This window comes from Stenella coeruleoalba, assembly GCF_951394435.1.
Source record: "Stenella coeruleoalba genome assembly, chromosome: 8".
NCBI lineage: Eukaryota > Metazoa > Chordata > Mammalia > Artiodactyla > Delphinidae > Stenella > Stenella coeruleoalba.
This window is the reverse complement of record NC_137154.1, coordinates 34116034-34140629: the sequence shown is the minus strand read 5'-3', so window position 1 is coordinate 34140629 and position 24596 is coordinate 34116034. Positions and strand designations below refer to the sequence as shown.

At 36.7% G+C, this 24596-nt stretch overlaps 1 protein-coding gene and 1 pseudogene across 7 annotated transcripts in view; one reads left to right on the top strand and one right to left on the bottom strand.

Annotated features, from left to right (window-relative positions):
* ANO5 (anoctamin 5) overlaps positions 1 to 24596 on the top strand; it is a 96123-nt gene that overhangs the window by 54816 nt on the left and 16711 nt on the right. For all 6 annotated transcript variants that reach the window (XM_079928252.1, XM_079928251.1, XM_079928249.1 and 3 more), the window contains 8 exons: positions 4416 to 4550; positions 5057 to 5162; positions 5256 to 5316; positions 13910 to 14061; positions 16209 to 16283; positions 17885 to 18107; positions 20450 to 20619; positions 21278 to 21375. In XM_079928252.1, the coding sequence (XP_079784378.1) occupies positions 4416 to 4550; positions 5057 to 5162; positions 5256 to 5316; positions 13910 to 14061; positions 16209 to 16283; positions 17885 to 18107; positions 20450 to 20619; positions 21278 to 21375 (1020 nt within the window). The remainder of the gene's footprint in view (positions 1 to 4415; positions 4551 to 5056; positions 5163 to 5255; positions 5317 to 13909; positions 14062 to 16208; positions 16284 to 17884; positions 18108 to 20449; positions 20620 to 21277; positions 21376 to 24596) is intronic.
* On the bottom strand, positions 18122 to 18996 carry LOC307189788 (glycine cleavage system H protein, mitochondrial-like; annotated as a pseudogene). Its single transcript has one exon. The product of its transcript is annotated as a glycine cleavage system H protein, mitochondrial-like (transcript).

Sequence of the window (24596 nt, the reverse complement as noted above, 5' to 3'; positions counted from 1 at the left end):
TTATTTTCCTATTCCATGCAGTTTCTTTCATGGATGATATCCTGTGCTTGTCATGCGCTTTTTCTTTCATTTCTATAGAATCCTAACTCTCTCTCTTTTCTGCCACTTTTAAGAAGTACCATCCTTTATATCTGATTCTTCCCCAGAAACATTGCTTTTCTGAGGCTGCCACTTCCAGGCTTACTCATTTTCAGATCCCTTTCTTTTAGCTAGTACTACGAATTACCAAGTCCCAACATGTGTTCAGTATTATGGCATTTAGTTAGACTTTTTCCCAGGGATTATTTTGTCTGTGTTTGTCTAATGTCCCCACCCTACTTCACATGTTTTCCCTAGAATTTCTTAAGCATCTTCTTCACTGCTCTCTGTACTTCAGGTATGGCAGCTGGTAATAGGTACTCAGTTGGAACTGGGTTTATTTCTTTACTTACAAGTAATTTGAAGATCATGGTGTTCTCTGTCATGATGCTTGAAGGCCTATATCAGGTATGGTTTTATTTCCTCTCCTTGTTGATTTTATGGTTTTATGAAAGTTTTTTATGGGAAGACTTGTTAAAAATAAAAATATCCTTAGAAGTAGAAAGGAATTGTCTATAGATGCATAATTACAATGCCCACATTCCTTTAATGAGCATTTATTTAGCATCGCTAGATATCAGCAAGAGGCTAGGGCTATAAAGGTAATCAGAACGTGGTTTCCTAACACAAAGATATTTGCAGGAAGACACACAAGTGCATAATAATTACAGCAGAGTGATTCTCATGAAAGAACAGAGCACAGAGGAAAGAGCACCTACCTTTATGACAACCTCAGGGAAAGTTTCACAGTGATTATTCTTGAGTGTGTCTTGAGAGAAGTAGCAGGTTGCTAGGTAAACAAGTTAGTTAAGAATATCCCATGTAGAGAGAACAAGTAAAGAGCACTGGGCTAAAGAAGAGCATTGTGCATTTAGTTCTTCATTTAGGAGGCGTGGCTGGTAAGATTTGAATGTTTATCAATAAAAAATCATGAAGAACACTGCTAAGATGAAAGGAGAAAACCTTTAAAGGAGGAAACGGTCATTGTTTAATCTTGTGCTTTAGAAACATTACTCTCTTGGAAACAGGACAGATAGTAGAAGGATGCAAGACCGAAGTCAGGGAAGTAAGGAGGCTGTTAAAATTTTCCAGTAATAGGGCTTCCCTGGTAGAGCAGTGGTTGAGAGTCCACCTGCTGATGCAGGGGACGCGGGTTCGTGCCCCGGTCCAGGAAGATCCCATATGCCGTGGAGCGCCCGGGCCCGTGAGCCATGGCCGCTGAGCCTGTGCGTCCGGAGCCTGTGCTCCACAACGGGAGAGGCCACAACAGTGAGAGGGCCTGCATACCACAAAAATAAAATAAAATAAAATAAAAATTTTCCAGTAATAGATATTGAAGGTCATATCCAAGGCACTGGTAACAGGAAAGAGGGGACTATGGATTAGAAAAAGGCTTTTATGGGACTTCCCTGGTGGTTCCAATGGTTAAGACTCTGTGCTTCCAATGCAGGGATTGCAGGTTCAATCCCTGGTTGAGGAACTAAGATTCCCACATGCCTCGTGACAAAGCCAAAAAAAAAAAGAAAGAAAAAAAAGAAAAAGACTTTTATGACAGAATTTATTGGACCTAGTGGATTGGATATAGAGGGTTAAAAAAAAATGATGACTAGGGGTGCCTGGAAAGAGATTTAGAATATAGGATTTGAATTCCTAGATTTCACATATTTCATGTTATCTCTACACCAAACTTAAGTTCCATGTCCAAATATTTGTAAATATTTTTACTGCCTTTTGGGTACTGATCATTTTGTCATATTAGATTATATTTTTTCAGGGATAACTGGGAATACAAAGGTTACCATCAGTGGTTTATCAGTCTTCAATATTATATGCCTTCTGATCCCATTTTTTCTTTCCAATTTAAGAGCTCCAAATAATTTTTCTGATATCATCTATTGGGATGGCTTAATGCTTATAATTAAAATTGATATACTGCTATATAGCAAATAGGTTAGAACAAATATGTTTACAGTGACTATAATGGTGCTATTAAAAGCCAAAATAGTGTAATCGCTAAGCTAAGTTTCTCAGATGTCCATGAATTCATGGGAAAAATGAATCTCTTTAGACCAAATGTTTGCATTTTGTTCATTCATTCCTCAAGCCTATATTTATTTCAATTCCACCATCATTGTTTTGATTATTTGCTATGTCTCAGACTAAGTCCTGGGAATACAAAATTAGACCAGTGCCTTCTCACAAGATCTCACAACGAAGAATATTGAATGTCTTCTACCTATGAGATGCCCTGTTAAATGTTATGGGGCCACAGATGAGTGCAAAATCTAGCAAGTAAAATGGACAGGTTAAGAAATACCGTAAGTGTAAATAAAAGGCAAATTTTTCTAAAAAATTAATACTCAAAAGAAGTATTTATTCTCCTTATGTCTGATACTTTACAGAGTATCTCATATTATTGGCTTTTTCTCATTTTCTTTGTTTTGAATAATAAGAATTTAACATCTTAAACGTTATTTCAATAATATGTAAATAATATATACGTATTTACCATAATACAAATCTAAGACATGTCTCTTGCTTTTTGCATTCTTAAGAGATGGTTTAGTTGTTAATCTATTATTAAGCTCCTCAAGTCCAAAGTTTAGTAAAATTATTTCTATAATTCCATACATAAAAAATGTTCATTTGAGAATTTCTCTTTTTGAGAATATTTTAAATACTAATTAAAGGTCTGGAGTTCTTGAGGACTTTTTTTTAATTCTCAAGGAATAAGATTCTTGAAATTTGAAAGGAAGAAAAATGTAGTTCTTTGAAATATCCAGTTTCTTTATGAATTCCCAAATAATTTTTTGGTTAAGCATAAAGCAGTAATATTGATGTTTTACCTTAAAAATGATTGATTCTATAATTTTTAAAACATCAAATGGAAATAGACACGATGAATAGTAAATTTTCCCAAATCAAATATTTTTATTCTTTTTTTTAGATTTTGATGTTATGCAGTATTATAATAATTGCTATGTTTTTCAACAAAAACAAAAAAAAGAGAAAAAGCAAGTTTACTCATCCTGTGTGAGTGAACCTAAGGAAGTTGTAAATGGTAAATTAACAAGGGAATACAATGGAATTATAATTTAATTTCAAGTTTATAGTAATTTGAAAAGCAGAACAAGGGAAAACAACAATGTAAAAATGTTTATTATCACTGAAAATAATGAAAAAATGAAAGAATGAAAGATGGTACAAGCAGAGAGATGCCTGTTTCATTAGAAAAGATTAGAAATTTTGAAAACTGAAGAATGGGATATTCAATAAAATTAATATTGAGTGAAAAAAAATTAAAAACCTTCTCATTGGGAAATTAAGTTTATGTTAAATAAGTTTATGTTATGTAAAATTTAAACCCTTTATGTTTAGATTTGCCTGTTTTTTGAGCATGTGTGGAAATTACAATTTAATAAATAGTGCTGTAATAGATTTATATATATCATGCTATTAGAGCCCAAAAGGGATTACATCTCTCTGTCTAGGAAACTGTGGTAAGACTTCACGGATTTGGTGAGCTGAGCTCTACGTGAATAAGGGAGAAGATTAACCTATTTTGTGTTGTTTTTTTAAAAAACCTGGTTTTATGAGGCAGAGAAAACCTTGTTCTCTGGTTCTTTGAGAGATTCCTTAAGGAGAGAGTTGGTTTAAAAAACAACAGAAAAAAAACCCCAAAACTTGGTTATAAGACTTGAACATTTATTCCAACTAATGCTGTCACTTTTTAACTCTTTGTAAAGCAAGTGCTGAACTGTATATTTTATGGAACTTGATTAAACACTCATTTTTGATTCCTTGGTTTGCTCCTTGTCTTACAATTCTATAAGCATCCATCAGAGCTCCAAATTTAAAGGAAGATGGAAGTTCATACATACAACCACTCTCATCTGTTGTGGTCTGAGTACATTCTTCAATTTTAGAGAGAGATAAAGCGAAAGTCCATGCACAGATTGTGAATGTGATTTTGATTTGTTAATTGCTAGAAGAATGTTCTGCACTTTATTTCAAAACATTTAAACTCTCTTTAAAATTTAAAAGCTTTTCAAATTACCTGATTATTTCAAAAGTAGATCTTAACTTCCACTCAGTTGGCTTCTTACTTACATGTGTTGTCTCTTCTAATCCTTACACCAATTCTATGGCTAAGCATTATCCTGCATTTTATGATGTGGAAACTAAGGTTTAGAAAGTTTAGTAACTTTATCAAAATTTCACAGCTGGAAAGCAATGGAGCCAAAATTAGAATTCAAGTTTGTCTGAATACAAAACCAAGACTCTCAGGACTGTATCATTCTTACAACCTCTGATTCTCTTTTTACCCTCTTTCATAGGGATTATTACGGAGAAAAAATTGGCATCTATTTTGTCTTTCTCGGATTTTACACAGAAATGCTGTTTTTTGCAGCTATAGTTGGCTTAGCTTGTTTTATTTACGGCTTATTATCGATGCATGATAACTCAAGCAGGTAAGTGCAGCTGTGTTGCCCAAATAGAGAATCTTATGCTAACTGAAACTGTTGCTATTATTTTTCTGGAATTTGTGTCAGAATGTTTCCTATGGCAGCAGATAATTGATGTTTCTGAAAAAGACCCAAACATAGCAGCTACCCCTCACCTGGTGCTTTATGGAAAATTTGTTTTTAATGATGGGCTCTAAAGATTCTGTTCCTCAAAGCATGATTTGATCTACAAAAATTGCTAGTTCATTTCCCCTTGTGCCATATGTAAGAAGCTGTATAATGTTGTTCCAATAAAAGCAGCTTTGGACTTTCACCCAAACACATCACTTTTAATATAACTTTGCTCTTGGGAATCTCTGGCAGTCCGGTGGTTAGGACTCTACACTTCCACTTCTGGCGGCATGGGTTCCATCCCTGGTCAGGGAACTAAGATCCCACATGCCATGCCGTGTGGACAAAACGAAACAAGACAAAAACAAAACAAAACAAAAACTCTCCTCTTCCCTCTGCAGCACTGAGATCTGTGACCCTGAGATTGGGGGTCAGATTATCATGTGCCCACTCTGTGATGTAATGTGTGACTATTGGAGACTAAATTCTACCTGTTGGGCTTCAAAGGTATGTATGTATTGTGGTATGTTAAAAAGACTTGCAATTTCCCTCCCTCATTTGATACTAAGTAGTCTTTGTGATGTTGTTATTGTTTTACAGTTCTCCCATTTATTTGACAATGAGTCAACAGTGTTCTTTGCAATATTCATGGGAATTTGGGGTGAGTAAATAGTTACATAAAAACAGCTTTCTCCATGTTATCTGTTTTATGGCCATTCATGTAACATATACAGTTGGCATACCTTATAAACCAAAGGTGATTTTACATCTTTATGTCTTTGCTAGCATCAGTACACTGATGGAGTCCACATCAATGGTCATTCGTCTTGATCCTTGGTCCAGAAAGGTCTCTATTAGTCATCTGCTCATTTCCCTGAAAAACACTATAATTTTTGAAACTTCATATGTAATCAGATTACACTGTCAGCACTGTGGTAAAAACAGGCTCAATAAGTGCTTAATTCAGGAGAAATAAACATAAGTATTTGATGGCTGGAGGATATTGAGTCATGGATACAAACTGGAACAAGACTCAAAAATTGTTGAGAGCTGGGCTTCCCTGGTGGCGCAGTGGTTGAGAATCCGCCTGCCAATGCAGGGGACACGGGTTCGTGCCCCGGTCCAGGAGGATCCCACATGCCACGGAGCGGCTGGGCCCGTGAGCCATGGCTGCTGAGCCTGTGCGTCCGGAGCCTGTGCTCCGCAACGGGAGAGGCCGCAACAGTGAGAGGCCCGCATACCACCAAAAAAAAAAAAAAAAATTGTTGAGAGCTAATACTCAACATTTGAATTTAAATTTCCTGTGTCAAATTCTAGTTCCAGCTTCCAGTTCCATTTGGTAAAAATCTCCCATGTAAGGTGGAATTTCCCTTAATTTTGGAAATGTCCCAGTATCTCTTCTATTTTGTATCATGTGGGAAGTAGAAGTGTTATGAAGTTATTCCCGCCATCAGTGAGGAAAGTATTTTCTGTAAGAGTAACTTGGCAAGAGGAGGCCTAAAGACTTCTAAAGCATGTCTAAAAATCTGGGGGACTCTGGTGAAAGATAGACTTTTTTCTCTCCAATTTAACAAAAAAAATCTTTAAAAAGCACAAGTGTGTGCATTTAAAAACTGGCCAAGGAGGGACTTCCCTGGTGGCACAGAGGTTAAGAATCCAGCTGCCAATGCAGGGGTCACGGGTTTGAGCCCTGGTCCAGGAAGATCCCACATGCCATGGAGCAACTAAGCCTGTGTGCCACAGCTACTGAGCCTGTGCTCTAGAGCCTGCAAGCCCGTGTGCCACAACTACTGAAGCCTGTGCGCCTAGAGCCCATGCTCCGCAGCAAGAGAAGCCACCGCAATGAGAAACCTGCACACCACAACGAAGAGTAGCCCCTGCTCGCCGCAACTAGAGAAAGCCCGCGCGCAACAACAAAGACCCAACGAAACGAAAAATTAATTAATTAATTAATTAAAAAAAGAAAAATACTGGCCAAGGGAACAAGGTAGCTTGATTCAGGCAATAGGACACCAACATTTGTGGGGGTGTGTACATGAAGCAGAGGTTCTTATGGGTTTCTCTTACTTCTGCTTGACTGCTATGGTCTGAAGAAAAAAGGCCAGATTCAAAGAGAGAATGGGAGACAGAGAAGTCTTACCCACAATTCTCCAGCAGCCTCCTCTGGTTAAGTTAGTATATGGACATCTCTTCATTATGTGGCTACCAAATCCTGCCTGTCACTTTTTGGAATCAGAAATGGATGATAGGTACACAAATTACAACAAATGTAGTAGTTTTCAATTCTTTCCATTGACAGAGATTGTACACCAACACTAACCTTATATGTCATAACAAATAGAGGAGCAATTATGCATAGAACACCCAGCAGCTGCAGTGAACATGGGGGTAAAGATATCACTTCAAGATAATGATTTTGTTTCCTTTGGATATATACCTAAAAGTGGAATTGCTTCATCCTATTATATTTATATTTTTAATTTCTCAAGGAACCTTCATATTGTTTTCCATAACAGCTACACCAATTTACATTCCCACTGACAGTGCACGAGGGTTCCCTTTTTTTTCAGTTTTGTTCTTTTGCAAAGGAATATCCAATTTTCTCAAAACCATTTATAGAAGAAATCCCCATTGAGTATTTTTGGCTCCTTTGTCAAATATTAATTGACCATAATATGTGGGATTCTTTTCTGAGCTCTTGATTGTGTTCCATAGGTCTCTATGTTTCTCTTTATGCCATGCCAAAAGTACCATGCTATTTTGATTACTATAACTTTGTAATATAGTTTGAGATCAGGAATATGATGCCTACTGCTTTGTTCTTCCTTCTCAAGATTGCTTTGGCTATTTGGAGTCTTTTGTGGCCCCATACAAATTTTAGGATTGTTTTCTCTATTTCTGTGAAAAATAGCATTGGAATTTTGATAGGGATTGTATTAAATCTGGAGATTGCTTGGGTAGTATGGACATTTTTATATTAATTCCTCCAGTCCATGAGCATGGGCTGTCTTTCCATTTATTTGTGTCTTCTTCAATTTCTTTCATCAGTGTCTAGTAGTATACAGTGTACGTATCTTTCATTTCCTTGGTTAAATTTATTCCTGGGTATTTTGTTCTTTTTGATGTTATTGTAAATGGGATTATTTTCTTAATTTCTCTTTCTGTTAGTACGTGGTTAGTATATAGAAACACAATGGGTTTCTATATATTTATTTTTATCCTGGAACTTGACTAAATTTATTTATTAGTTCTAACAGTTTTTTGGTGGTGTCTTCAGGATGTTTTTTATAATTTCATGTTATTTGCAAACAGAGACAGTTTTACTTCTTTCCTTCTTTCTTACTAATTTATATGTCTTTTATTTATTTATTTATTTTTGACTAATTGCTCTGGCTAGGATGTCCAGTACTCTATTGAATAGAAAAGGCAAGAATAGGCATTCTTGTCTTGTCCCTGATCATAGAGGGAAAGCTTTCAGCTTTTCACCACTGACTATGATGGTAGCTATGGGCTTGTCATGTATAGCCCTTATTATATTGAGTTACATTCCATTTATACCTATATTTTTGAGAGTTTTTATCATGATGGTTGTTCAGTTCTGTTAAATGCTTTTTCTGCATCTGTTGAGATGATTTTCTTTTATCATTTATTTTGTTAATGTGGTATACCATGTTGATTGATTTGTGGATGTTGAACTATCCTTGTATCCCTGGAGTAAATCCCACTTGATCATTGTGTATAATTCTTTTAATATATTGCTGAATTTGATTTGCTACTCTTTTGTTCAGGTTCTTTGCATCTATGTTCATCAAGTATAACTTCTTTACTTGTAGTGTCTTTGTCTGACTTTGGTGTCAGGATAATGACGGCCTCATAAAATGAGTTTGGAAGTTTTCTTTCCTCTTCTAGTCTTTGGAAGATTTTGAGAAGGATTAATTCTTCTTTACATGCATGATAGAATTCACCAGTAAAGCTATCTGATCTGGACTTTTGTTGGTGGGGACGTTTTTGATTACTGATTCAATATCCTTACTGGTAATTGGTCTGTTGAGATTTTCTATTTCTTCATGGTTCAGTTTAGGTAGGTTGTATGTTTCTACGACTTTATTCATTTCTTCTAGGTTATCCACTATATTGGCACATAATTGTTCATAGTAGTCTCATGATCCTTTGTATTTCTGTGCTATCAGTTGTCATGTCTCTTATTTAGTTTCTAATTTTATTTATTTGAGCCTTATCTTTTTTTCTTGGTAATTATGGCTAAAGGTTTTCTATTGTTTATCTTTTCAAAATAAAACAGTTTTATTGATCTTTTCTATTGTCTTTTTGTCTCTTTTATTTATTTACCCTCTGATCTTTGTTATTTCCTTCCTTCTACTACCTTTGGCTTACTTTGCTCTTCTTTTTCTGGTTCCTTAATGTCTAAAGTTAGGTTGTTTATTTTAGCTTTTTCTTGGTTCTTAATGTGGGCATTCATCACTATGAACTTCCTTCCTAGAACTGCTTCTGCTGCATCCCGTAAGTTTTGGTATATTGTATTTCCAGTTTCATTTGTCTCAAGATATTGTTTAATTTCTCTGTTGATTTTTCTAAGTTTGTTCAGTAGCATGTCCTTTATTCCCCACATATTTGTGAATTTTCCAGTTTTAACTTTTCCTGTAATTCTATTTTCATACCATTGTGGTCAGAAAAGATGCTTGATATGATTTCAAACTTTTGAAATCTATTGACTTGTTTTGTGGTGCTAATATATGACCTTTCCTGGAGAACATTCCATGTGCACTTAGAAGAATGTGTATTCTGCTGCTGTTAGATGGAAAGTGCTGTCAATGCCCCTTAAGTCCCTCTGGTCTAACATGTAGTTTAAGTCCAATGATTCCTTATTGATTTTCTGTCAGGATGATCTATCCATTGTTGAAAATGGGGTGTTGAAGTTCCCTACTATTATTATGTTGCTGACAATTTCTGTCTTCAGGTCTGTTAACATTTGCTGTATATATTTTAGGTGCTCCTCTATTAAGTGCATAAGTATTTATAAGTGTTATATCTTCTTCTTTGATGGATCTCTCTATCATTATAGAAAGATCTTCTTTTCCCCTTATTGTGATCTTTGTCTTAAAGTCTATTTTGTCTTATATAAGTATAGTTAATATTGCTTTCTTTTGGTTTCAGTTTGTATGGAATATCTTTTTCCATCCTTTCACTTTTAGTATATATGTGTCCTTACAGCTGAAGTGAGTTTCTTGTAGGCAGCACATAGTTGAGTCTTGTTTTTTTATCCATTCAACCACTCTGTGACTTTTGATTGGAGAATTTAGTTAATTACATTAAAGTAATTATTGACAGATATGGACTTACTATTGCCATTTTGTTAATTGTTTTGTAATTCATTTGTTCCTTTCTTCCTCTCTTGCCTTCTTCTTTTGGGGTATGATAATTTTCTGTAATGGTATGCTTAGATTCCTTTTTCTTTATCTTTTGCATGTCTTTTATAGGTTTTTGCTCTGTGATTATAGTGAGGCTTTTATAAAACATCTTATAGTTATAACATTCTATTGCAAGCAAAACAAATTAATTCCAAATGCATACTAACGCTCTATATTTTTACTTTCCTTCCCATGTTTTATGTTTTTGATGTCACAGTTTATATCTTCTTAGCTTGTGTATCCTTTAACCAATTATTATAGTTATACAATTTTATTGTAGTTACAGTTATTTTTACTACTTTTGTCTTTTAACCTTCATAATAGATTTAGAAGTGAGTTACCTACCCCCATTATAACATGTATTTTAAATTTAACTATACATTTACCTATACTAATGAGATTTGTACTTTTATATGTTTTCATTTCAGTTTAAAGAGGTCCCTTTAACATTTCTTGAAAAGCCATTCTAGTTGTGATAAACCCTTTCCACTTTTACTTGTCTGGAAAACTTTCCAGGTAGAGTATTCTTGGTCCTCAAATTTTTTTCAGTACTTTGACTATATGCTACTCCCTTCTGGCCTGCAGTTTCTGCTGAAAAATCTGCTGATAGTCTTATGAGGGTTCCCTTATACATAAGTTGTTTTTCTCTTCTTGCTTATAAGATTCTCTCTTTGTCTTTAACTCTTGACCTTTTAAATATAATGTGTCTCAGTGTAGTTCTCTTTGTTTTCATCTTTTTTGGAACTCAGTGGGTTTCCTAGATATGATATTTGTTTTTTTCCCCATGTTAGAGAAGTTTTTACCCATTATTTGAATATGCTGTCTCTGTCTCTCTCTCTTCTCCTTCTGGGACCCCCTGTAATGCAAATGTTGGTCTGCTTGATATTGTCCCATAACTCCCTTAAGCTGACTTCACTTTTTTTCACTCATTTTTCATTTTCATTTCATTCATTTTTTTCTCCTCTGACTGAATGAATTCCACTTCCCTTTCTTGGGGTTTACTGATCCTTTCTTCATTTTATGTAGTATGTGCTGAACCCTTCTATTGAATTTTACAATAAAATTATTGTATTCTTCAGCTCTATGATCTCTGTTTATTACTTTCTTATACTTTCTGTCTCTTTGTTCAAATTCTCACTTTATTCATGCATTGTTCTCCAGACCTCAGTAAGCATCTTTATGACCATTATTTCGAACTCTTTATCAGGTAAATTGCTTGTTTTCATTTCATTAAGGTCTTTTTCTGCAGTTTATCTTGTTCTTTTATTTGGAACATATTTTCCTTTGTTTCTTCATTTACCTTGCCTCCCTGTGTTGATTTCTGTTCATTAGGTAAAACAGCTACCTCTCCCAGCCTTGAAAGTGTGGCCTGTGATTGTTCAAGCTGCCTTCTTTGTTCTTAGTGGTTCCCAGTATTTGGGGGGTGTGCCAAAACCCATGAGTATCCCAAATGGGAAGATCTCAGTCAGCACCTAAATGCAGGCTGTTTGGAAGCTGGACCCTCAGGCAGCAGCTTTTAAAGTCTGCAAGTAGATCTCTTTCAAAGAAAGATTGGAAGATGGGCATTTGTGTCTGCTGCCTCTACTTTTAGCCCTGGGGAGAAAACCAGTTAGGAACTGTTTGTTTGCTGCAGCAATCAAAACAGTATGGTACTGGCATTAAGATAGACATACAGACCGATGGAACAGAATGGAGCCTAGAAATAAATCCACATGTATATGGTAAATTAATCTTCAACAGGATTTCCAAGAAAACAAAATGGGGAAAGGATAGTCTCTTCAACAAATGGTGCTGCGGAAATCTGGACGGCGACATGCAAAAGAATGAAATTGGATCCTTATCTTTGTCAACTGAAAAAAAATCCACAACCAGAAAGTTGAGAATTATGTTTTATTTGGCAGACTTTCTGAGGACTTCAAGCCCAGGAGGCAGCCTCTCAGATAGCTCTGAGGAACTGCTCTGAAGAGGTAAGGGAGGAGCCAGGATACATAGGAGTTTTGCAACAAAGACCAGGTAGTCAGACATCAAAAGATTACTGTTAATTAAAGAAAACCAGATACCTTAAGTTAATGAATTAGCGCTTTTCTTTGTATGGGAAGATGCAAGAATCTGGGCTAATTGAAATCATTCCTTTGATATGCACCTTAGCTATCTGGGGCCAGTATCCTGTTCTTTCCCATCTTGAGTTCCCTCAGGGCTCACCATCTGGGCTGTAGTGGCTTGATGGCTGCAACATCCTTTGTTTACCGATATGGCAGGCAACATTTTTCATTCACATCTTACATCATCACAAAAATCAATTCAAAATGGATTAAAGGCTTAAACACAAGACCTGAAACTGTAAAAATCCTAGAAGGGAGTATAAGGAATATCTTTATGACATTGGTCTTGGCAATGATTTCATGCAGATGGCACCAAAGCCCAGGCAACAAAAACAAACAAAATAAGCTAGACTACCTCAAACTAAAATGCTCTGCACAGCAGAGACAACAATGAACAGAGTGCAAAGGCAACCAATTGAAAGGCAGAAAATATTTGCAAACCATCTATCTGATAAAGGGTTAATCTCCGAAATATATATAAGGAACACCTGTAGCTCAATAGTTTTTAAAAAATAACAAAACCTAACCTGATTAAAAATGGACAAAGGACTTGAATAGACATTTCCCCGAAGAAGTTATACAAATGGCCAACAGATATATGAAAAAATACTTAATGTCATTAGTTATCAGAGAAATGCAAATCAGACCACAATGAGATGTTATCTCACACCTGTCAGGATGGCTATTACCAAAATGATGAGGATGTGAAGAATTATAATGAACTCTTGCATACTATTGGTGGGAATGCTAAATGGTACAACCGGAAAACAGTGTGGAAGTGCCTCAAAAAATTAAAATAGAACTGTCATATAATCTAGCAATCCCACTTCTGGGTATTTACCCAAAATAATTGAAAGCAGGATCTCAAAAAGATGTTAGCACTCTTGTGTTCATTGTAACTCTCTCCACGTTAACCAAGATGTGGAAACAATCTAAATGTCCATTGACAGATGAATGGGTAAAGAAACTGGTATGTGTGTGTGTGTGTTTATATATATATATATGTATATATGTGTGTGTGTGTGTCTGTGTGTGTGTGTGTGTGTGTGTAAACTAGTTACATCTATGCCTTAGAAGGGTTATAAGGGAAGGTTTTTCTGGGGGTGTTGGTAATGTTTTATATACTTTTCTGTAAATATGTTATTCTTTAAGGGAAAGTTTGTTTAAAAATTATATATATTGTATATTATACTATATAATATTATATATTATACGTATATATATATAGAGAGAGAGAGAGAGAGACAGAGACAGGGAGAGAGACAAAGAGAGACAGAGAGAGAGAGAGAGAGAGAGACATACTGTGTTATGAAATGGCTCCTATGTTTTCCTTAAATTTCCCTAAGCCTGAGAATGTGGTACAATTGCTTGAATGATTTCAGTAAAAGACATGCAAACAAAATCTAGGTGTTAGTAAAAAGTCAAGTTTAAATATTATTTCAAATTACCTGAATGAAGAGAGAGAGAATAGCGTGCCTAAAAAAAATTTTTCTTGCATGGACTGCTGTCTAAGAAACGAATTTGTATTTCTATATATGAGTTATTTCAAGACTATTACATAGTATTATGCCAAAATTTATAATTTTATCATCAAACAATGACAGAAGAACCATCATACAACCAAAATGATTTTTTAAAGTAAAGAAAAATCTAGTTATTATCTCCTTATTCACTTATTCCTCCATCTCTTTATTATATTTGTTCTTATGCATTTCTTTGCCCATAGTCACATTGTTTTTGGAGTTTTGGAAACAGCGACAAGCCAGACTGGAATATGAGTGGGACCTGGTGGACTTTGAGGAGGAGCAGCAGCAGCTCCAGCTGAGACCTGAATTTGAAGCTATGTGTACACATAGGAAAGTGAATGCAGTGACTAAGGTATATTAGGAGACTGAAATAGGCAGTATATTCCAATGGACAGCAAGCTGTGGGTGGCCTCTCAAGTAATGATGTGTATTTCAATTTGCCTTTAAAATACTCTACAACATATAAATCATACAAACTTGTTTACTCGCTTCTAATATACATCTTGAACGCATGCACAAGTAGGTAGTAAAGTATAATGAGCCCCAGGATGGAATCATCACCCAGCTTCAATTATTATTATTTCATGGGCAATCTTCTTTCATTTATACACCTACCCCTCCCTGCCACTAGATTATTTTGAAGCAAATCCAAGTCATCATATCATGAAATACATAGTTTTAATACTAAGTGAAATAAAAGGAAATGGAAAATAGCGTGCATGCTGTGGGCTTTGTATATAAATATATAGACATGGAAATGATACTAAGTTAATGCGTGAAAATTAAAATAGTATTGTATTAAGGTAGTGGGCTTACGAGTGATTGCTTTATTCGACCAAAGTTTATTCACCTAGTCCATTCTAATTAATTATAATGGGAAGATCATTGCACTGGTGTCTGGAAAGGAGAGTCTAGATTTGGGGATAACTGGCAAACTGGCTGTATGTTGTTGACTGAGATATTTGACTTCTTGGTACCTCATTTTTGTTTCACTTGAAAATGGAAGATACTTTGCAGACTCTTGGCTGCATATTCTTAGAGTCCCCACCTTTCCATAATCTATAATCACCATGTTACCTGATGCTATTAAAGAGAGAATAGAATATGTCTCTAAAAATCTCTTCAGTAGAATTCCCTACTCTGTTCAGGACACTGTTCTTGTGTATAATACTCAACATTCTTCTCATAGTACAGGCATTCACTAAACGTTTATTAAACTGCCTTGAAACATTACAAAATATTCAGTAAATGAATGAAGAGAAAAATCACCTCAGAAAATACATTAACAATTTGGGTGGCTATTTGAAATTAATAAAAAATATATTAAAAGAGATATTTTCATAATAATGACATGTTGTGTATTTGTTCATACTTAATGGGATAAAGAAGAAAATAAAAGCAGGCCTATTGGCTTTGCCAAACACCGTTGACCAAAAGCAAGATGTACTGAATGTTTACATTTGAAACAAGTTGAAAAACAATATGTATTGATTCACTGTGAATCGTCTACTTCACTTAGCTTTAATGGCTTTGGAAATGAGAGTTGTTTTTTTTTTTTTTTTTTTTTTTACTTCATTGCAGTGCTTCTTCAGTGGTTAAGCACAACCAGAATTCTTACATTTGAGTCTGTTGGGAACACATACATGCAGGAATGGACACACACACATGCACACACAAATATGCACACACACACGAACACACTGACACATTGGATACACACATGCATACACATGTACATAATCAGATGTGTCCACACACATCCTGGGGTTCAATAGAGCTCTTGGGCAGCCTACCCTGACTGCTATGTTCTGTTTGCATTCAGTCCTTTCTGAAAAATCCTTGAGACTGTACAGATGTAAAATCTTATATGTTAAATAGAATTACATGATTTAGATTTCTGCTGACAACTATTTTTTACTGTATGACAGTATTTTGGCCGTAAGATCTAACTGCCTCTCGATATAGCTAAAAATATCAGCTGGTATAATTAATATCTTCCATTAATGACTTAAAAACCCATAATTGTAGAAAAGTCTAGGCCCCTGAACTGTGTGGAAGAAGACAATTAATCCTATAAATATAAAGAAGGCACCCTACTTAATATCATACAGAGCAATTACAGAGCAGTGCATTCAACTCAATTCAATTTAACTCAATTAGAAAATTTTAACATCATTAAGGCATGTCCACTTAAGCAGCAGCCCTCAGGTTTTGACTTTGTTTTTCCTGTCTCCCTCTCCCTAAATACAACTCTAATTCAACACTCAGGAAATAATGTGTATCCTTTATATCTCATATCATTTGTAAAATATTTCATCTGAGAGCCCTAAAGGTTTCTACCTAAACATAAGGAACCACTACTAGAATGTAACATTCTATGAGCTGTGGTGAACCCATTGAGGAGGTTTCTACTTTAACATGGCTTTGTGATTTTGACTACTGCTTGGATTCCCAACTTTGTAGATTTTGAATTTTGCTGTGATTTCTTCAAAATTACAGGAGGTGGAACCTTACTTGCCTTTGTGTAGTCGTATTCCATGGTACTTTTTATCGGGAGCCACAGTGACTTTATGGGTGAGCATTGTTTAAAAACTATTATCATCTATTGATGTAAGATCATACTGGGATTACCTCAATAGTTTTGTCTGCAATGGCTTGAGTCCCTCTCTTCCCTCCCACTCCACAGTATTTTTTTTTTATCTTGAATGGAGCTCTTATATAGAATAAACTGTAATTTGCATGGATGTGCCATGATTAAACCTTGCATAAAGAGTTGGGGGGAGAGAGAGGTGCTTTATCTTAAAGCCTGTCCCTCTCCCTCCCCCAGCTCTTTGTTAATTTGGTGATAACTTGAAACCAGAACAGTGAAATAAGTAATTTGATTACAGACTACTTGTTTAGTTTTTTTAAAAAAATTATTAATTTATCTTTTATCCATTTAAAATACTTATACAAAATGAAAAACTTTATACCATTAAGGTTCGTTCTCTTGCCAAGATAAATGGAAGGAAATGTTACATCTTCTACATGAAGAATTTAATTAGCATATCCCATTGTTAGGGAGTCAGATTTTTTCCATGCCTTTTACCTGATAGATTTCTCCATCATCATAATCTATTTCCTGCCCTCCCCTTTCAAAATGTATGTCCTCTTACAGTTGACCTTTAGTTTTAGGAAAACAGGCAAGGTTACCCTCTGAGAAGTTAGCCTGTTGAAGTATAAATAATTAGCAGTTGTAGACTGTATTTTAACCTCACCATTCCATATTGTCCTATAATATTTTATCTCTAACCTTTTTTGATAAAGGTATTGGTTTTTCTATTTTAAATGTGTGTTTTCCTATATGATATAACAATCATTTTAGGAGAGATGATAGAATAAAAGGGGGTGATAATCAATTTGGGACACTCCTTGAAAAATATTCTGGAGTGTGGTTCCAGAAAGATCACTGTCATTTATTTCTAGTACTCATTCAATTTGATTCAGTTCCTCAACTTTCACAATAAAATTCTCCAATCATTGATATAAAGATCTTTGTGATTTTGTAATATGTAAAGGTATAAAATTTATACAAATATCTAAACTACCAGGCATATCAGACTACTAATGGCAGTATTCTGAGGGGAAATGAAATCGAATCTTTAAACGTATTTTTCTTGAGAAAGTAAGTGATCTTCACACTACGCATTTAACTACAACCTAGAGCAGAGGTTACCAAACATTTGCTGTAAAAGATATATTATAGGCTTTGTAGACCACAAATCGTCTCTGACACATAATTGTCTTTATTTTTCTTTACAACCTTTAAAAATGCAAACAAACAAACAAAACATATTCTTACCTTAAGGGCCACGCAAGAACAGGTAAGGCCACAAGCAGACTCTGGCTTGCTGGTAGTTTTCCAACTCATTCTAAAGGATAGACCTAGAGGATGGTCAATGAATACTTTTCTATTTTCGATTGACTCAGCTGCTACCATACACTTATCGCTAACCCTTTTACGTTCCTAGTTTTCATTTCCTGCCATCTATGGCGAGAGGGACTGACTTGTCTTGCTTTCCATGTCAGATCTGCTAAACTTAATATATGAGTTGAAGAGAAGAGTATGTTTCAGATATATATGCATCACAGGGATTCAGAGACCAGAGTGACCAGTTTTTGTTTCCCTTCCCCAGATGTCTCTGGTCATCGCGTGTATGGTAGCTGTGATTGTATACCGCCTGTCAGTCTTTGCTACATTTGCTAGCTTCATGGAAACTGAAGCATCCTTAAAGCATGTCAGAAGTTTCCTCACTCCCCACATAACCACATCTCTCACTGGATCGTGCTTGAACTTTATTGTCATCTTGATCTTGAATTTCTTTTATGAAAGGATATCTGCCTGGATTACAAAAATGGGTAAGCCGGCCAAATCATTAGTATGACTCTGAAAAAGGGTTCCTATCAATGCTATACCTCCATTCTGGATAATCCCCAAGGGAGTTCTTTTTTTGTTTGTTTGTTTTTGTTTCAAACTAGTTTATTTAGGGGTTCCATTTTCAGTCCTCAATAGATTTTATGTATTTCTCATATGCGTCTTCACTCATTAGTTCATCTAGTTCTGAAGGGTTACTGAGTGTCGTCTTGATCAGCCAACCATCTTCATAACAAGATTTGTTTACAAGTCCTGCATTTTCTGTTAGAGCTTCATTAATTTCAGTTACTTCTCCTGATAGAGGAGAATAGAGTTCACTAGCAGCTTTCACACTTTCCAAAGCACCAAATTCCTCTTGTTTGTTCAATTTTTTCCCAACTTCAGGCAGACTACAGTAAACAACACCTCCCAAAACTTCCTGTGCAAAATTGCTGATTCCCACTGTTCCAGCACCGTTTTCTGATGTTGCCCATTCATGTTTGTCTGTGAATTTACGACCCGACAGCAGAGTGGGGCCGGTGCGCAGCGCCGGACAGCGCCCAGACGGCGCCCGCCCGCAGTCCCCAGGGCTGCAGCGGGCAGGGCACGTTGGGCGCAGAGATGGCACGCAGGCTGCAGACCGCGGCCCGCACGCTCCGCGCCACTCGCAGCGCCATGTTCGCAGGGGTGCAGAGGGTCTCCGCACGCCGGGAGTTCATTTTTTAAAGGCACACTTTAAGGCAGTTTTGCTCTACAGGTAGACCCATAGCCTGGTACTTCAGAATCCCCTAACAGCTACATTCAGGCCTATTATAGTGGAAGCAGGAAAAATAACTAAAAAGAATTAGGACTCTGTAGATCTTTCTGAGTATTCTTACCTTAATCCTTCCTTGATGGGGTTAGTTGAAGCCTAAATAAAATCCTCACACGTTTCTAAAGTCACAGATAATTTTTATTTCATGTGTATGGTATTTAGAATGTATTGGATTTTGAAAACTATTGTGAGGAAAACAGAACAATCAGGTCCTCCTGAATAAATCTAAAAGTTAGTGCTTCTCTTTTCAGTTGTCATGTGTTAGAACCTGGATTATGTTCTTTTAAAAATTTCTCCTAAAGCCATGAGGGAAGGTGAAGGGGTCACAGGTGGAGTGGTAGGTTCAGTCAGGAAGACTAGCACAGAGCACAGTTGCTCCTGGCCTTGCCCCCAGCAAGTTGGAGATGCGATCAGAGACTCAACTCCAGGCCTCAGCTTCTTCTGGGACTGCTCTCTCCAGGAGCTCATGCCCCCCTCCCCTAAATCTGTACACTGACAGTGTGCCCAGTGGTAACCAAAAAGGCAGCACAGTATTTACTCAGCACTAGAGTAAGCACTGGGAAGCAGCTGTCATTAAATCTATTTTCAAATTTGGAGTTCTTCTCTCTCAGTTTTACTTATTTTTTCTGCTTAGCAACAGCCAAAAACTAAAAAATTATAGCAATTAGCACCTACAAACAAAGCACCTAAAAAATATCTCAGCTTTCGTCAATGAGAAAAATCTCTTGTATTCACATTAGAGATTTTGTAGAAATGCAGCTAAATTTCAGTAAAATGGAAGCGTTATCTGTGTCTTTAGAATATGTGCTACTGTTTCAGTGTTGCTGAAAATGTCATGGATTTGGCTGGATCAGCTTGTGCTCTTGGGAGATCATCAGTTCAGAAAAGCATGGCCCCTTACTCTTCCATGCCTCATGTTTTTTTACTGTGGTGTGAAGAGACTCTAACATTTTCTTATCTTTGGAATTCATAAAATGATAGATCATCATCATGCATTTTAAGGAAAGGAGAGGGAAAATATGTACTATTACGGCCACCGTTTGCATGACATTGTTTTCAAAACTGATAAAGCCGTTTAATTCATGAGAGGAAAGCACAATTCAGTTTGAAATCATCCTCTGCCCTTCATAAGATTCACCTTGTTTACACCTGATTGAAAACAGAGGAGCGAGATCTGATGTGTTTACAGGGTATCATATAGTGTTACGGGGATAAGCATGAGGCTCTTCAGTCTAATAGGCACTTGAATTCCATATTTTGACTGTGTGACCCCAGGCAAGTACTTCATCCCTCTAAATGTACTAATGACGGTTTCTCAGCCTTCTCTGTTGATTAGATTAATACACAATCTCTAATTGAAAGCCTAGTGCACATCCATAGCTACTTAATATTGGTCAGTTATGACCAGAGTGGGGAAGATTTCAACAGACTCTCAGAATAATATGACTAGATATCCACTTATCCCAGGGATTAAAAAAAATAAGGAGAAGCAGGAAGGTGCATTATTAAACCTTGGTGTTTTTTATTTACCAGAAATTCCTCGGACTCACCAGGAGTATGAGAGCAGTCTTACCTTGAAAATGTTCCTGTTTCAGTTTGTAAATTTTTACTCGTCCTGCTTCTATGTAGCTTTCTTTAAAGGGAAGTTCGTGGGCTATCCTGGAAAATACACATATTTGTTTAATGTGTGGAGAAGTGAAGAGGTAAGAATTCTCTAGAGAGGTGAGGTTTGTGGCTTCAGTAACTCAATGTTAACTAAATACCTTTAGGTGTGCCCCGCACTAACTCAGATTTTATCAAGCTGCAGGAAAAGTCAAAGACACTGACTGTCCACAGAGCATATTGGTCTTAGAATCCTGCTGTCTGATAGACTTTCCAGTTCGTTCTGGGCAAGAAGTTATATTGTACCTATTGTTTGGTATAAAATATGAACTATGAACTGGAATAAGTAAGTTCTGTATTCCTGAAGACTTCCATCAAAGGATGAATAACTTTCTAGAGGTACAGCAAAAAGGGCTCTACCACGGGTACAGAGTTAGAACAGTTCAGTGCTTTCCAAACCTGGCTGTGCATCCAGATCACATGGAGAAAATAACAACTTCCAGCCCTAACCCAGATATAATAAAGATTCAGAATTTTCTAAGGCCCAGAAATCTGTTTTTAACATATTTCACAGCTGAATCTAATGTAGCTAGACTGGTGATCAAGCTTGGAACTTGGAACTAAATATCCATTTATATTTCTTTAATATCTGTTCCAATGCAAATCTTCAGATTCTCACCCTCTGGTTTGGGATTTCTTTTGTTGCAGAAGTCCATCTTTCATCCTTTACTTTATTTTTCTCCTTTTTCTTCTTACTAGTGTGATCCTGGAGGCTGTCTAGTAGAATTGACAACCCAGTTGACCATCATAATGACTGGGAAACAGATCTTCGGAAACATTAAAGAAGCCATTTATCCGTATGTATGACTTACAAGTTTTTGCTTTTTTTTAAGCAAGCATGAGAGATTTCCTCTGGAAAAAATGGAATTCTTTGATTATCATTGTGCCTTTGTTAGCTAATGTTTAAGTCAACAGCAACAAAAAAACTTCACTTTTAATCAGCAGTCAAGAATATATTGGGACTTCCCTGGTGGCACAGTGGTTAAGAATCTGCTTGCCAATGCAGGGGATACAGTTTCGATCCCTGGTCCGGGAAGATCCCACATGCCATGGAGCAACTAAGCCCATGCACCAAAACTACTGAGCTTGTGCTCTAGAGCCCACGAGCCACAACTACTGAGCCCATGTGCTGCAACTACTGAAGCCCGTGTGCCTAGAAGCCCGTGCTCCGCAATGAGAAGTCACCACAATGAGAAGTCACTGCAATGAGAAGCCCGTGCACCACAACAAAGAGTAGCTCCCACTTGCCACAACTAGAGAAAGCCCGCATGCAGCAACGAAGACCCAGTGTAGCTAAAAATAAAAATAAATTAATTAGTTAATTTAAAAAGAATATATTAAGGTAATACAGACTTTTAAATATACATCTGTTGCTTGAGAAAGTTTAGGGAAAGGTAGTTATCTCTGTCTCCTGTGAAGTTTCCACTGGGAAATCTGTTATATGCTCTGTAGGTTATTCTTCGTGTTCCATTTTATTTCTCAAAATTACTAAAAGTTGAATTCTTTAAAAATATCTGTGTGTCATGGACACATCTGTTACTGAACCAAACTCGGGTCCACTCACCTGCCTGCAGTAAATCCAATCTACTGACACCGGGTTATGGTGAAGGAAATTGCAGTGTTTATTGTAACTCACCATACAAATAGTCTGGGACAGCTAGTGCCTGATGGGTTTCAGAAAAGCATTTTCAAAGTCCAGGTGAGGGAGTGGGGGGTACAGGGTATGTGATCAGCTCATGCACAGATATCTGATTAGTTGATGATGAGGTAACAGGGCTGTGTCACAGGGGTTAACATTAGGCTCTAGTAGGTCTGGGGGCTATGTGCTCATGGTCATCAAGTAGTTAACATCTTCCATTTGGTGGGGGTTTTCACATCTGTAAAACAACTCAGGAAATGTGCATCAGATAGTATTCTCTATTACTTCCTAGAGGAGCTAAAGCAGAAGATATGCGGAGGACTCTGTCCCAGGAAGGCCCCATAGGGTCCTTCTCAGTTACACATCTAGGCACAGAAACCGTTTATGAATGAAATTCTGGCGCGTGAAGGAATCACTCTCTGTCCCCAAAGCATAGCAATAATGAATACATTATGAAAAAAGAAAACCAAAATGACAGTAGATCTGAAATATAAGGTGAAAATTCCCATGTATAAGAGGAAGAATTAGGGGCTTCCCTGGTGGTGCAGTGGTTGAGAGTCTGCCTGCCGATGCAGGGGACACGGGTTCGTGCCCCGGGAGGATCCCACATGCCGCGGAGCGGCTGGGCCCGTGAGCCATGGCTGCTGAGCCTGCGTGTCCGGAGCCTGTGCTCCTCAACGGAGGGGCCACAACAGTGAGAGGCCCGCGTACCGGGAAAAAAAAAAAAAAGAGGAAGAATTATAAGCCTGTAATCTTGTGGGGCTCTGAGTTAGGAAATTATAGTGTCAGGGTGTAACACGTATAGGATGAAGTGGACCAAAAGTGCACCACTTAAGACAGGGGACTACCAGTTTAACTGTACTTAAAGCCAGGGACTGGGTGTATTCTTACTTACTCATGAAAGATGGTTGAAAACACCCTCCCCCTCTCTCACCCACTGCCACAGTTTCATAGTACTCCTGGGGTGCTATTTCATGTGCTGACAAAGGAAGAACATAGATGTATACTTTCAAATGGTATTTGATACACCACATCCCTAATATTGCCACAGAGAAATAATACCAAACTGTTATTTTAAATCCTAGCTCTAGATTGAGAACCTGGAGGCAGAATGGAGGTAACCCCTAAACCAAACACAAGAGGGAAAATAAATAAATATGCACAGAGAGGAAAAGAGACAGGACAGTAAAAGAAAAAAGAAACAAGTAAATTTAAGACTACAGACCAAGATTCAAAAACTTACAAGATTTAATGCTACAAAGGCCACTAACAAAATCAATTCTTAGAAAGTGAACTTACTCTAGGTAGGAGATTCTGGCAAAGCCTAAAAACATAAAAGGAGGTGATACTGTCAATAAAAAGGGTAAGGAAATAATTTAAATTAAAACAGATATAAATGAAACAAGAACAAATGAATATGGGCTTCCCTGATGGTGCAGTTGTTAAGAATCCGCCTGCCAATTCAGGGGACGCAGGTTCGAACCCTGGTCCGGGAAGATGCCACATGCTGCGAAGCAACTTAGCCCATGCACCACAACTACTGAGCCTGCGCTCTAGAGCCCATGAGCCACGACTACTGAGCCCATGTGCCACGACTACTGAAGTCAGCATGCCTAGAGCCCATGCTCCGCAACAAGAGAAGCCACCGCAATGGGAAACCCGCGCACCACAATGAAGAGTAACCCCTGCTCACCGCAACCAGAGAAAAAGCCCACGTGCAGCAACGAAGACCCAACATGGCCAAAAAAAATAAATAGAATAAAATAATAAATAAATTTTAAAAAGAGAACAAATGAATTTGAAAAAGAATTAATTATTAAATGTAAAATCATACTTTAAATAAACAGAACAATAGATGGTATCAATTACAGATCAGACACAATTGAAAAATGAATTAGTTAATTGGAAAATAGTACTGAGAAATTCCCACATTGTACAGTGCAACAGAGAGACAATGAGGTTAAAAATATTAAAGTGACAGGAGGCTATATAGTGGCTTCTACATTAATCTGCTAGTAGTTTCAGAAAAAGAAAATTGAGTAAACAGTGGAAAAAATCCTTTGAATAGGTAATTGCTGAAAATTTTCCAGAAATGAAGAAAAACATGAGTTCCAGAAATGAAAATGGATCCTGAATATGAAGCAAAATAAATAAAATTAAATTCACACCCAGATATGTTATGGTCAATCTACAGAACATCAGAGATAATCTTAAAATCTTTCAGAAGAAAAAGGAATGCCATCTACATTCAATAGATTTCTCACTAATAATATTAGATGCGAAAGTATTTTCAAGATTCTTAGTGAAATAAAATGTTCACCTTAGATTTCTAGAAGCATTTTGACTATTATATAAAGTACAGGTGAAATAAAGGCATTT